At 51.4% G+C, this 14,263-nt stretch overlaps 1 protein-coding gene and 1 long non-coding RNA gene across 3 annotated transcripts in view; both read left to right on the top strand.

Moving 5' to 3' along the window:
- Positions 1-470: 470 nt before the first annotated feature.
- LOC117200198 (uncharacterized) lies at positions 471-8,091 on the top strand. Its single transcript, XR_004481679.2, has 3 exons — positions 471-728; positions 875-1,024; positions 1,770-8,091. It is a non-coding gene; the product is annotated as an uncharacterized LOC117200198 (long non-coding RNA).
- A 3,764-nt stretch (positions 8,092-11,855) lies between these two features.
- MAN1C1 (mannosidase alpha class 1C member 1) overlaps positions 11,856-14,263 on the top strand; it is a 131,770-nt gene continuing 129,362 nt past the window's right edge. For both annotated transcript variants that reach the window (XR_004481678.2, XM_004266670.3), the window contains exon 1: positions 11,856-12,395. Coding sequence is in view for 1 of the 2 variants with exons in the window: in XM_004266670.3 (XP_004266718.1) it covers positions 11,856-12,395 (540 nt within the window). In the remaining variant the exon portion in view is untranslated. The remainder of the gene's footprint in view (positions 12,396-14,263) is intronic.

The raw sequence follows: 14,263 nt of genomic DNA, 5'->3' as shown, positions 1-14,263 counted from the left end.
TCACCTTGGAAGCCCAGCCCAGTCATGCCTGCAGATGGTTCCAGACCCAGAAGAACCACACAGCTGAGCCTAGTCAAACCCAAGAATCACGAGAGAACTAAGATTTGGGGTGATTTGGGGGGCGGCAATAGACAACCCAAATACTGACGTGTACAGGCAGATGGAGTAAGAGGAAGTGGGATGAAGCTGGAGAAGATTATGTGGAGCCTGGTAAGCCACGGTTAGGAGTTTTGTTACTATTCTAAAAGCAGTGGGAAACTGCGGAAAGATTTTAGGTAGAAAGGTGACACTATGGCATTTCCCTTTCAAAGGCATCACCTTGCCTGCTGTGTGGGGAACAGACTGGAGGGGGAGCCAGAGAGGTGAGCCAGCCTGGAGATAAATGCAGGTGTTGAGGCAAGAGCTGAAGGTGGTTTGGACGGGAGAGTGGGGTGGGGCTGGGGGTTAATGATTGAAAGGGAGCAAAGTGGATGATCAGTGATATTTAGGAGATAAAATTATAATGACTTGGGGAGTGCTGGTAATCTATGTGGGCTTTACCTAACTAGTTCCTTCTATTCTCTGTGCCCCATACCTCTACAGAGTCGACAGTGGAGAGAGCAAGGACTCAGGTATCAGACACATTAATCCCAGTTTACTACTTAGCTGCTGTGTTACCTTGGGCAAGTCACCTAACTTCTCTGGACTGCAGTTTTCCTCAAACGGGGGCCATATGAAGCATGATCACAGTAGGTCCACTTGTTTACTGAACAGTGCCTGGCACATAGCAGGCACATAATAAATCTTTGTTGAATGAATTTAGTGGGTTGGAATTAATGAGCTACAAAGAAGAAATGACCTTATTTTTCTCCTCCTCCTGAAAACGTCTGTCAAGGAGGGCTTTCCCTTCCTGCTTATCTCCGAGCAAAAGCTGAAAAGAAAGCTCCTGGAGCAGGACCTGGAGGAGGCCACTGTCTGGCTGGATGGAGAAAGGGGAGGCACAGAGAGAGCAGGGGCCGGGAAGTTGACAGGAACAGGCTAAAGGGTATGTGTTTGGGGCCACGTCCTGTCCTCTCGGGCCTCAGGGCCCTCATCTTAGCCTGGGTGGTTGAAGCAGATGTTCTGCCCACCAGCCATTCCTGCTCCAGGCCCCTTGCTCATTCTTTCTAAATCTGCATGGCAGCCTGGCCTTTCTGCTGTCCCTTGCAGAGTCCTCCTCCTGGGAGAGACCGCTTCTGCTGGGTTTCTGTGTCCGCCACCCTCCCCCAACACGGACACCTGGGGCCTGGCACCAAGCGGGCTGTGCCTGCCCATGCGAGGGACGGCCTCTCTCCCCCCAGTCCTCAGGCCCTCAGGAGCGGTAACTGGGTGCAGGGGAAGACAAGGCAGAGAAGGGGCCCACTCTCCTGTTTTGAGCCCCTCCCACCCTTGGCCGCTGTAGGTAATCACTGAGCCTTTTGGGGGTTCTGTAGTATAAGTAGGGTTACCTCTAGCTTTCTCTGTTGGCAGTTTAGGGTTCAGGGTTCTTGGTTGCCCTAAGTTACAACCCACTGATCTGCTTTTCGGCCTTCCAAATTTTGTTAATGTTATCTCCTCTTCTGGGCTAATTATCCTTGTGGTTTTATGCCTTAAAAAAAAAAAATCCCTTTCGCCTTCATGTTAGTGGAGGGTCAGGAGGGAGTGGAGTTAGTGTGTGTGCTCGATCTGTCTTATTTAGCCAGAATTCATAGTCAGTCTAATTTAATCTTCACAACAATACCAAGGGGCCGCATTATTATTCTCATTCTCAGAGGTTCGGAGAAGAAGTCCACAGAACTAATAAGTGGTGGGACCTGGTGCCACCCACAGCCCTTGGTCTCCAACACTCTTCACCTCACACAGCTCTCCTGGCAGTGCTCAGAGAAGGCTGTGTCCTCCTCACTTCCACAGAAGTTGGCATCCTATGTGGTCAAAGCTCAGTTTGCCAGAAGGACGCCGTGGGGTGATCATACCTTCCTGCATCTGAACGTGTCCTCTGACCATGCCTTCTGTAGGAGCCGAGGCATTGTAAGAGTGGTAAATGCAATTAAGAATGGGAATGACCTTAATGTGCAACAGCAGTGGATTGGGTAAACAAATTTTGGTCTCCCCGTTTAAAATATCCTATCTGGCTGTCAGAATGATAAGGCAGAAGAATATTTAACTTCATGGAAAAATGCTCCTGACGTATTGGGACATTGAAGAAGTACACTTACTTTCTTTCTTTCTTTTTATTTTTATTTTTTTGCGGTATGCGGGCCTCTCACTGCTGTGGCCTCTCCCGTTGCGGAGCACAGGCTCCGGACGCGCAGGCACAGTGGCCATGGCTCACGGGCCCAGCTGCTCCACGGCATGTGGGATCTTCCCGGACCGGGCCACGAACCCGTGTCCCCTGCATCGGCAGGCGGACTCTCAACCACTGCGCCACCAGGGAAACCCGAAGAAGTACACTTTCTAAGCAGTGGGTGCTGTGTAGCAACAATAACACATACATAATAACAAATTAATAAAAGAGGAACTAACCTTTACCTGAAACCCTTGATCCTTGAGTATAGGTCCCAAGCCAACATCCAAAGTTAAAAGGGATCCTGTCTACCCCAAGGTATGAAATCAAATTCACCCTCTCCCACCCTTACCCCCTACTCTGTCCCCAGCACCCCATAATTCCTCATGACCTTGAAGTCTACAGTTCATATCCTGTGGAGGGAAAGTGCATCGGCTGCTCCCCTACCCTCACCTCTACCTGGGGTTTTGTGAATCGACTCCTGGAATACTGTGGGTATTGAGAACATTCTAAATAATCATAGTTTTTTTCTTTACTTTTACCTGGACCACTGGAAAGCTCCCGCCCTCTTTTTCTTGGAGGAAGAGTAGGGCTGAGTGATTAGCTAAAGGGTGGGAAATGACAGCCATTTGTTATCCTGGAAGAAGAAGTCCCCCCACTGCAGGCGAAATGAGGAAAAATAGAACTAAAATCTAGCCACAACCTATGTTACAAGACACTGGATTTCTTTTTCTAAAGATCCTCTGAGATGGGATAAAGATTTATGTATTCAGCCACCTTAGAATAGTGTGCGTCAGCGTGAGGGTCATTAGCCATTATCGCTGTGCTGTCCAGTCCAGTAGCTACTAGCCACACGGGGCTTACGGCACGCTTGAAACGTGGCTAGTCTGGATTGAGATGTGCTATAAATGTAAAATACACACTGGATCAGGAAGACCTGGCATGTAAAAAAAAAAAATGTAGCCGATCTCATTACTGATTTTTAAAATAATAATCGAAATGATAATATTTTGGCTATATTGGATTAAATAAAATATATTATTAAATTTAATTTAACCTTAAACATTTCCTTAAGTTAAAAACTTTTTTAAAGCCCTGTGGTCTCAGTGCCTCAACACAGCACCTATTAATTTCTCATGTAAGCTCCGTGCCGGTGCAGCCAAAGCAGATGTGCAGAAGGTCCTGCTCGTCATGGTCACGCAGGGACTCTGGCTGAGGGAGCAGCTGCCATCTAGATCACTGTCAGTCACCTTGCCAGAGGGAAAGCCAGAGCTCTGGAGGATATGGCCCTGGCAATTAAATGTTCTGGCCTAGAAGTGACACCGGTTGTTTCTGCTCACAGCTCATTGGCTGGAACTAGTCACATGGCTCTACTTAACCACAAGGGGGCAGGGCGATCCTACCCTGTGCCCCAAAGGCAGAGATCCAGAAATACTTGGTGGACATGACTAGCTTGGTTTCTATCGGCTTTTTAAAATTTCTTTAGAATATATAGAATTGAATAATAGTAAAAAGTAGAGTGGAATAAAATAGGAAATATCAGAGGGCTTCACAAAATTTTAAAGTTATGATTGAGGCTCAATAAATATTTGTGAGATGGTGAAAATTCTTTCTGAAAAGGAATCATAGCCACAACGAACATGTCTTTCTTGCTTTATCACTAACAAAGTGTTTGCCCACTGGTTATCTCATGTGGGGTATTATGGGCCCCCTTTATGGATGACGAAACTGGCTCAGAGAGGTGAGTGATCTGCCCGGGTCACGCCGTCAAATGGCAGAGCTGGGACTTGGGACTAGTAAGATACTAATGCAACTCCCTCATCAAACCCCAAACCTTTTTCTCTTTCATTTATCAACCCCGATAACTTGCTATTCTTTACTTCTTTTAATAATACTAACATTTAACATATACTGAGTTTAATACTATTATCATTGCTATTTTATAGCCAAGGAAACTGAGGCTCAAACAGATGAGATGACCACCCAAGGTTACACAGCCCCTGGTAAGCTCGGCAGGACTTGGGTTCATAGGCAGGTCTATGAGAGTCAAGGCTGTAGTTGTAATGCTCTTGCCACTCTGGCTTTTTGAGCTGGTTCTGGAAATCACTTGAATGGCATAATGGGTAAGTTTTGAGGGAACTTCCCATGATTGTTTGGTTCACGTGGTTCCAGCAACTCCTGCCTATTACCTTGGGCCCTTCTTACATTCCTAATCCCAGAGGGGCAGAGAGTTTGAGATCCTGCATAGAATCTGGAGCCTCAATAATCCACGGACATTAAGAAACACACACGCGCGCACACTAAACAAAAGATAAAGACTCCCTGATATTAGTAAGTGGAACCAGATGACTAAGTTATGCCAGGGTTACATTTTAAAGATCCTGTTTCATTTCTAGCTTTATGGGGCTTGATGTAAGCTTTTGGAAATGTACTTTTATGAGATTCAAAGATAGTTATTCTACATGTCCTTTAAAAGTGCCCATATCATAAATAATAATAACTAATATTTAGTTCCTGCTATATGCCAGGCACTGTGCTAAGACATTAACGTGGATTATTTCATTTAACCCTCAATGACATCAGTGAGGTAAATGTAACCCAGGACTGTGGAAGTGAGAAGAAACCTTATGATACGTGTGGAAGTGGCCTTAGCTGGGATTCTCAAGTACTGATGAGATCCAGCCTCTGCTCTGCCTCTAACTGCAAATTACTTATGGGCACTTTGATCCTTAGATTTCACATCTGCAACATTCTACCTTTGAGCTGGATGATCTAGAAACTCCTGGAGAGGAGGGGCTTATCTGAGCAGTGCTTAGCGCAAGAGGACTGCATAAACAGCACTATTATGACAATCCAGATAGAGACCATATTTTCTGAAATGAAAATCGGTGTGTACAGTCTGGCAAATGAAAGCCCTCATAGAGACCATGAACAGAGTATTTGAAATTGGAACTTCCCTGGAAACCCTGAGTTACAAAGTTTCAGTCTGGTTGCTAGCTTGTTTGCCACTGGGAAATGAAGCAGCACTAATTCTTATCTTATAACATTGGTTCACACTTATCCACTGCTCATGGTGCACCAGACTCTGTGCTAAGACATTTACAACGGTTGGCTCCTGTAGTCCTCACAACCACCCTATGTGATCATCTCCATTTCACAGATGAGGAAGCTGGGGCTTCAAGAGATGAGCCATTTTCCCAGGGTCTCGCTACTGGTAGGAGATGGAGTCCAGACTGGCGCTCTGACCCCAGGGTCCTCATTCTTACCACCCTGCTTTCCCTTCTCCAGCGTACTGAGGACTTAGCTTGGGGAGGTAGATCAAGAACAAGTCCAACCCAGGCCCTGCTCACATGGAAGATGAGCAGAACATATGCTTCGGGCTCTTTGCAGCCAGTTATCTCATGTATTCCTCCCGTCATCTTTCTGAGGTATGCATTACTATTGACCCCATTTGACAGATGGAGAACTTGAGGCTCAGAGAGTTCAGACAAATTGCCCAAGATGAACTAGCCAATGTGTGGCAAAGCCGAGATTCAAACCCAGGCCTCTCTGACTTCAAAGCCTTGGCTTTAAGCCAGGGTTTCTCACCCTTGGCACAGCTGACATTTGGGGCTGGACAGTTGGGAAGGGGGGACTGTCCTGTTCACTGGAAAATGTCTGATAGCATCCTTGACTTCTATCCACTAGATGCCAGTAGAACACTCCTCCCCCAATTGTGACAACCACAATTATCTCCAGACGTTGTCAAATGTTCCCTGGGTGCAAAATTGCTCCCCGCTGAGAACTCTTGCTTCCGGCTGGCTGACTGGGCCACCTCAGGACTGGGGACTCAGGCACAGTGTTGAAAAGAAACTTTCATGATCTTCTTTTAAGAGACTGAGAGCAGGTGTTCTGGCTCTGTGCCCCTGAAATTAGCCACCCCCTGCACAGCAAGGTACCGACCGGGACCTGCAGCCTGCTGGAGAGAGTCAGGGACACCTGCGGGAACTTTTGTCTCTAGACCAGCCTGGTGTGCTCTCACCCAGCAGGCCCCGTCATCCGTGCCTCTCTTGCCCGGGCTGAATTTGTCTGGAGGCCTTTAAGGAAGCTGCCCGATGATTGTCTCCTGGCTCAGTTTAGCTTTATCTCTAGTTTTTGATCTTAAATGGAACTAATGACCATTTGAGATTCAGATTCCGCACCAACTGCCCAGAACCTTCTCAATGAGCAGACTGGAAGCCCCGTACAGCCTAATTCACGGCTCGCACCTCAACAAATGCCCCTGGCAAGTTAGACACCTGGAATCCTTGCAGACATCTCCCTCTCTATCAATGTGGAATCTCAAGCCATCACCAAGTCCTCTCAGTTTGGGATTCTAAGCATGATTTGGACCCTGGGGTCTTGTGCATCTCCGATCTCCCCAATCCAAGCCACCATAGGCTACTGCAACATCCTCTGAAAGGCACCCACATCATTCACTCCTGCCTCCCGGTCTGTTTTCACACTGTAGCTATAGTAGCCTTTTAAAAATGTTAATCTGAATCCACCCACCCACCTACCCCTTCACGCACATCCCTACTCCTGTCCTAAGTCATTCAGTGATGCGTCCTGTCTTTCCCCTTCACTCTCTCTACTCCAGACATACTGGCTTGTCTGTTCTCAAAAGTATCATATTCTCTCCACTGCAGGGTTTTTGCATATGCTGTCCCCTCAGCCTGGGTGTTCTCACAATCCCTCTTTGCTTAGGTAACTACACTCATCCTTAGAGGATGTCTTCCCTGACCACTTCTCACTCAACCCGAGTCTAGGTCCATCTCCATCGTTACATGTTCTTATAGCAGCCTCTCTCTCTTTCCTCACTTTTATCTCAGCTTGCAGGGTTATTTGGGGGTTGTTTATTTGTTTAGATTCCTCTTCCCCATAAGACTGTAAGCTCCACAATGGGAACAATGTGTCTATTTTTGCTCGTCGTTGCATCACCAAAGCATAGTATATTGCCTGGAATATAGCAGGTGCTCTTTACATACTTATTGAATGGCTGAATGAGCTCATATAATCCTCCCAACAAGCCTGTGAAAATTCTGCCTGAGTCCAGTGCTCTTTCCCTGCTCTGACTTCCTATAGCGCCTGCTCTCTTGGCATTATATGATGGGGAGCAATAGACGCTGAAAGACATGAAGGGCTCTGGAGCCTGACCAACTGGATTCAAATCCCCGCTCTGCCACTTCCCAGCTGTGTGACATTGGGTAAGAGCCTTAACATCTCTGTGCTTTAGTTTCCTCTTCTATAAAATGCCAGTAATAATAGTACCTGTCTCATGGGATGGTTGTAAGGATTAAATAAGTGAGCTTCTACGAATTCTGTTATAAGAGTTTGGCACATAGTGTGTGCCCCATTAATCTTAGTTACTATTTGTATTATTAACAGAAAGAGCATTGATTCTGGGATTAGATGAGTCTGGTTTTCTCTCATATTTGCAAATTATTCCCTGGGTGGACAAGTCACGTCACACCCCTGAGCCTGAGTTTCCCCATCTGTTAAGTTGGGATCTCAAAGCCTACTTCAGAGAAGGCCGTCGTGAGAGTAGATAGGATGAGAACAAAGCACTCAGCACAGTGCCCAGTGCATGGTAGTTCCCTTCCTGATGGGTTGAATTGGTCCCCGTTGCCTCTTAGACAAGAAGCTCCCTGAAGTTAGGCTTCACATCTGCCTTATTCAGGGCTGTTTTCCCCAGCCCCTCTGTCCCTGGCACATAGTAGGTGTTCAACAAGTAGTTCTTTACTGAGTGAATGAATCAATACTGACAGGGACCATGCTTTGCTCATCTTTGACCAACCCGAGACTAGTGCAATACCTAGTATCTAATTTCAATAAATGTTTGTTGACAGAATAGATTTTTTAAATGCTATTCATTTCTGTTCCCAGTCCCACTTAAGTGTCTGAACTGAACTGAGAAAGATACTTGTTAACTTATCCTGAATCTCTCTAGCCTTAGTATTTTTATTTGTAAAATGAGGCTATTAATAATATCTACCTCATAAGAGTGCTCTGAAAAGTAAATGAAGCAATATATGTTCAGCACATTGAAAATGCTGGTTCATTATTATTCCCTTCCCTGAGCCTTGGTTTCCTCATCTGTGAAATGGGCATCCACTCCCACATTTATTCATTCATTACTCAACAAACACAGCACCCATATGTGATGTATTGTAGTTAAGACCTAGGGCAGTTAGAGAAGTGAATGAGCCATGGTCCCTGCCGTGAGGATCTAAGTTTGCTGTGGAACAGTATATGAATAATAAAAATCCAGTGAGAGAAGAGCCATAATGTGTGGGAAGTCTATGGGGGTTAGGCGTATGGGGGTGGGATGGGAGCTCCAGAGTTTCAGTGAGCTTGCTAGGGAGATTATAAAAGGTTATGGTATCACCAGCTTGGTGTAATCACCAACATGACATCAGTTTGAAATAGAGTTGTCCCCTCTGGGCTCTGGTTTTTGTAGGCTGAATCTGTGGAATCCTGATGCAGCCTCACTTTCTACCCTGGCTCACCAGCAATCCAGAGACTGGTCTAGGTGTCACAATCACAGTGAGGATCCAGTTCAAACAGATACAGCCTTCTCAGACTCTGCCTTGCCTTCCTCCCCTTCTCCTGGGTCCTCCCTTCTCAGGGGACTGAACAGTGATTCCCCTACACTCTCCATGTGGAATGATGTGCGGTGCCTCCAATGCCTGCTGAGTTCCTGCCTAGTTCTCCAAAGACAAGCCTCCCCCTTCCCAAGGTGGGTTCCGGAAGGGAGATTCTTGGGCGTTGGAGATTGGAAGAAGCCAGACCAGGTCTCTGGGCTCCTGCACCCAAGTGGACCACATGCTTGTCTCTGATGTTCACAGCTGGTTTCAGGGAACTGAGTGCCGCCAATCAAACTCAGGAGAGACTGAAACATCTAAATTAGAATTTTACATTTAAGCCAGGTGTGCTTGTGGGGTTGGGAGGGACGAGTCATCGCCAGTGACCAAAATATTTGCACCTGTTACCCAGAGCTATCTTTTATTCTCAATTGAAAGAAATTTACATGCCAAGGGTATTTAAACATCAGGGGAGGGTCTGCTGTCAGTGGCCTGGCCAGAGGCAGAAGGATGTCTGAGTCCCAACGGCCAAGGGTAACAGGCCTCAGGGAATAAGCAAGATTTACGAGAGCCCGTCTGGGCCGCTTCTTCTGTCGGAAAGGCCTCCCTGCAGTATTTTCTGTCTCATCAACGCTGCATTTCATTTTAAATTGCAGCTGAAAGCAGATATTTTCCCTCTTGCCTATTACACCTCTTAATTTGTCTCTCCCTCTGCTGTTATTTGTCTCTATAAAGTGTTTTGCGTGAAAGACCCACACAGCACAATGTTTCTTTGCCTTGGGTTTAATAGGAGGGGAAGGCACAGAGAGACTTGAGTCTGAGGAGGAAAGTGTGAGGGCCTTGAGGTCGAGACACATCTGTGTCTGGGAATATACGCCTGGCAGTGTGTACGTGTGTTTGGACCTATCTGTTGTGTGAGTGTCTGTGGGTATGTGTGTACATGTCAATATTTGTACTAATATGTATTACATGTGCTTTGGTATAATCACTTATACTTAAATTAAGTGCTTTGGTATAATCACATACCTAAATTAAGTGTATGTTTGTGTGCAGGTACACACCCACATGCAGTCTCTGAGTGCATCTGGAGCTACGCATAGAAGCACACATGTGCACATAAACACGCAGGCATCTGGGTACGCATGTCACATGCTGTGTGTGGTCTTCTACGCACGCGACCAAGGTTCCTTCTCCTTCCTTGCACTCAAACCACTGTGCTTAGCATCCCTCCCTGCCCCACCCAGGGGCCCAGGCCTGGTTTGGGGCCCGTAGGCAAAGGAAGGCAGAGCTGTGGTCTGCGGGGGGTGCAGTGGAAACACTGCCTTAGCCAGGCCCAGCCCGTCCTCACAGCGTGCCACAGCAGCACCACCGCGGCTCCCGCGGAAGCTCTCGGGGCCCCTGGGCAGGCCCCCGCCCCCTGCCAATCCTGGACTGGCACTGAGGGGTGAGTGAGGTTACCGAACGACCGCCAGAGCCCTCCAGACAAGCTGGATCTCCTACCCCCTCTAGGGGACCAACAACCGGAGCGGCGAGGGTTGGGGGTACGGGGGACGTCTCGGTCGCTCCCAGTCCAGCGAATGCTGGGCACTAACCAATGGACGACTGCGGCCCAACGGGGATCCCTCCGAGGCAGCCAATGACCTCGCTCCTCTCTCCACCCCCGCCAACCCCGCGCAGCTGGACCATTGGTGCTGGCGGGATGGGGGGGAGTGCGCGCGGCGCTGGCCCTTCGAGGGAGGGGGCGTGGCTTGGAGTCCCAGCTCCTCTCCCCACCCGGGCTTTGGCCCCCGCACTCCCTACCCCAGCCGCGAGGCCATTGGCCTGGCTACGGCGCCGCGGCGGAGGTGGACCACGGGGCGCGCAGTGGGCGTGGCCCGAGGGCGTGGCCCGGCGGGAGGCGGGGCCGCGGGTGCTGTCTCAGTGAAAACCCGAGCTGCCGCGGCAGCGGCGGGGGCGTTCGGGTGGTGTGCGCGCCTGTGGGGCGCAGGCTCGGCAGCGGCGGCGGCGCGGCGGCTCAGTCTACGGCGGCAGCGGCCCGTCTGGAGCGGCCGCGGTGAGGACGCCAGCTGCGGCTGGGGAGGCGCAGCCGGGACTGCGCGCTCCGCGGAGCCGGCGGGGACCGGGAACAGGTGATCCCAGCAGGAACCCGGAGCCCTACCGAGTTGGCTGGGCGGGAGCCCGCACTCTCGGGCGCAGCTGCAGCCGCCCCGCCGCGGCTGGTCGCGAAAGGCGCCGGGCTCCAGACAGGGGGCCCGGCATCCCTCCGCTCCCGAGGGCCCGGGAAGACCCTGCTCCGCAAGCTCAGAAGTGCCTGCCCTCTCTCCCCGGCGCCCGCTCTGCGGCGGAGCAAAGTTGTAGACGTGTCCCTATAGCCAAGCCCCGGCACTGTCGCGACCCGGCCGGGCCGGCGCGCTCTCGGAGCGCAGCTGACACGCCGGCCCCGCCGCCACCTCTCCCCCGGAGCCGACCCCCTCTGGAAACTGCTCCTGAGGCTAAAACTTTGGGCCGAGGGGCTGAGGGCGGCTCGGAGCGGGGACAAGGCCTGCGTGCGCCCCTCCGCGCCGACAGCCTGGGCGCCGCGGACGGCATGTGACGGCCCCGGCGGCCGCCGCAGCGCGGGAAAGCGCGGGCCCCGCGGGCTCCGGCCGCTGCGAGGAGGGGCCGCGCGGCGGCCGGAGGGAAGGCTGCGGCGCGCGGTCGACCCCTGCGGGCCCGGGCCCCGAGCCGTACCGCCTCGCTCGTCCGGGCCCCGCCGAGGCTGTTGCTCCCCCGTCCCGGCGCGGGAGGACTCGCTCCAAACTCCCTGAACTTCAGGAGCAGCCCCCGCAGGGCGAAACTCTCAGGGGTCCCCACCCCGGGCGGCGCCCCTCGACGACCTCCCCTCGCCGAGCCCCCTGCTGACAAGTGCCTGGACTCCCAGGGCCTCAGGGGCCCGGCCGGATCTGACTGTCCCAGCCCCGTGTCCGGCAACGATGCTCATGAGGAAAGTGCCCGGCTTCGTCCCGGCCTCCCCGTGGGGGCTGCGGCTGCCGCAGAAGTTCCTCTTCCTTCTCTTCCTCTCCGGCCTCGTCACCCTGTGCTTCGGGGCCCTGTTCCTGCTGCCCAACTCCTCTCGCCTCAAGCGCCTCTTCCTGGCCCCCCGGACCCAGCAGCCCGGCCTGGAGGCAGTGGCGCAAGTCGCCAGCCACCCCCTGACCCGCGAGCAGGAGTCGCCTCAGAACCCGGCCCCCGCGGCTCCAGCCCCGGGTGAGGACGACCCCAGGAGCCAAGCCAGTCCCCGCCGCAGGAAAGGGTGGCTGCGGCGCACTCGCCCCACCGGGCCGCGGGAGGAGGCCACGGCGGCCCGGGGCAGCAGCGCCACGGCCCTCAGACTGCGGGAGGGGAGCATCTCCTCTAGCTTTGACTTCAACGCCTTCCGAAGCCGCCTCCGCCACCCGGTCCTGGGCACTAGGGCCGACAAGAGTAAGGAGCCCCAGAGCCTAGTTCAAAGCCAGCGGGAGAAAATCAAGGAGGTAAGGACTCTTCTCCCCGCACAAAAGAAAAGACCCTCTTGTGCTTCCATCCATTTCCCCTGGGCCCAGTCACTCCCGGGCTCCCTGGTCTACTCTAGGTCCTCCAGGCACACTCTATACCCTCCTCCCTCCTCCCAAACTTCCCACCTTCACTCCTGCCTGCACAGTTTTCCACTACCGGATTCAGTTAATCATCCGCACCCCCGATGGTAGCTGAACCACTGGACCAACTTTCCCCCACCCCCAGACTCTGGTCTTTCCAGTCCAGTCCTCAGCCCAGGTGGGGCCTGCTCCCTCCCTTTGTGGAGATGTTAATAAGATTTTTGTGGAGTTGCTAGTTAGGCTTATTAATGGACACCCTTTCTGTTTGAAGGGGCCAAGAGCCATGTTGTTTCTCACTGTGTGTCTTTAAATTGTGACATCTCCCAACCCCCTTTAGGATCTACTACCTGGAAAGCCAGGATTTGGGGGGTATTTGGTGACCTGCAAGTATTTTGCAGTCTAGCCAGCAACCTACAAGCCAGAGGATGTTGTGCATTCTTGCTAACTGTTTCTATTGAGCTTTGGAACAATTGTACGTAATTGCGTGTGATGCAAGGAGCAATGATCCCTAAGGCGGTGGTAATGTTACAGAAGCTCTGAGGTTATTGGCTTAATGTAGCAGGTCTTGGACTTGTTCCCTGTAGGGATTGTACCAGAGAGGGGTTAGAAGGGTCACTTTGAGTCTGAATCTTAGTCTTAATTTAAGAAACCAAAAGCAAACGCAGCCTCACCGTGGCTTGAAGACAGTTGCCAAGCCACCACTGATAACTAAATGTTCTGCTCAGTCCCTGTTAGAGCTGCCTACTGTTGGAGCCGCCTGCGCAAGGTTTTTGCCCAGCACTGCAGAGGGGGCTGCAGTGACACCCCCGGGCCACGAGGGGGCTGTGGGCAAGCAGTGGGCCAGGGTCTCCTCCCTAGAAAGGAGAGGATGCTCCCCCCATCCCCGTGGACCCAGAATGAAAGGACTGCTTCTGCCTGGACTTCTTGGTTTGCTGCAGAGCAGTCAGCAAGTCTGCCCTGATTTCCAGGGAGAGCAGGCAGCAAGAGTCAGGACCTACCCTGTCCAGACCTGCTCAGAGCCAGTGGAGAGCTTAGCTGTCCTCCTCTCCTTGTCCAGTGTATCCTGTCTCCCAGCGCCCACCTCTCCCTACTTATCTCTGCTGTTGTTACTCAGCCTTCTATGCTAAGCCCTGTGGAGACTCTATCTTAACTAGCAATCACTGGACATTTTGTGATGTCAGTAGAGGAAACCACAAAGACGAGTCCTTGTTTCCCGTGTGCAAGCACACACTCTCAGTTTCCAAATCCTTGTTGAAATCCCAAAGGTTAATTGAAGCCTGGAACTTGCAGTAACTAAGAAAGGGGCATCATTTCTCCCCCACTGTTTAAGGAGCTGTGTTGTTGAATACTCACCTGAACCACCCCAGCTCCCTTTCCTAAAGCTGCCTCTGAAAACATTAACCCTTTCAGACCTCCTTGGAGGGCAGTAACCCGCAGTGAAATTACGTTTAAACTACATGCGTGCAGTTTTTCACGGGGTGTAGAGCTGCCATCAGATCTTTAAAAGGATGCCCCAAAGGATTAAGAGTTACCTACTGCCCTCTTCAAAAGGTGCTTTCTGCATTTGCATCTAGATATGGGACCCATTTCTGAGAGCCTGCGGTTGGGAGCCATGTGGGAAGGAGGGTGGGCTGTCTAGCGGGGGACCAGGTTCTGCCCCTCAATACAAAGAGAAACCCCTTGTGGGCAGAGGCTGGGGGTGGTGGGAGGTGTGGAGACTTCTTTGCAGGTGGATGTAAAGTAACACAATGGGTGGAGGTCTGTGT

Source organism: Orcinus orca, chromosome 1 (assembly GCF_937001465.1).
Source record: "Orcinus orca chromosome 1, mOrcOrc1.1, whole genome shotgun sequence".
NCBI lineage: Eukaryota > Metazoa > Chordata > Mammalia > Artiodactyla > Delphinidae > Orcinus > Orcinus orca.
The sequence above is the reverse complement of the archived record's forward strand: the minus strand, read 5'-3'. Positions and strand labels throughout refer to the sequence as shown.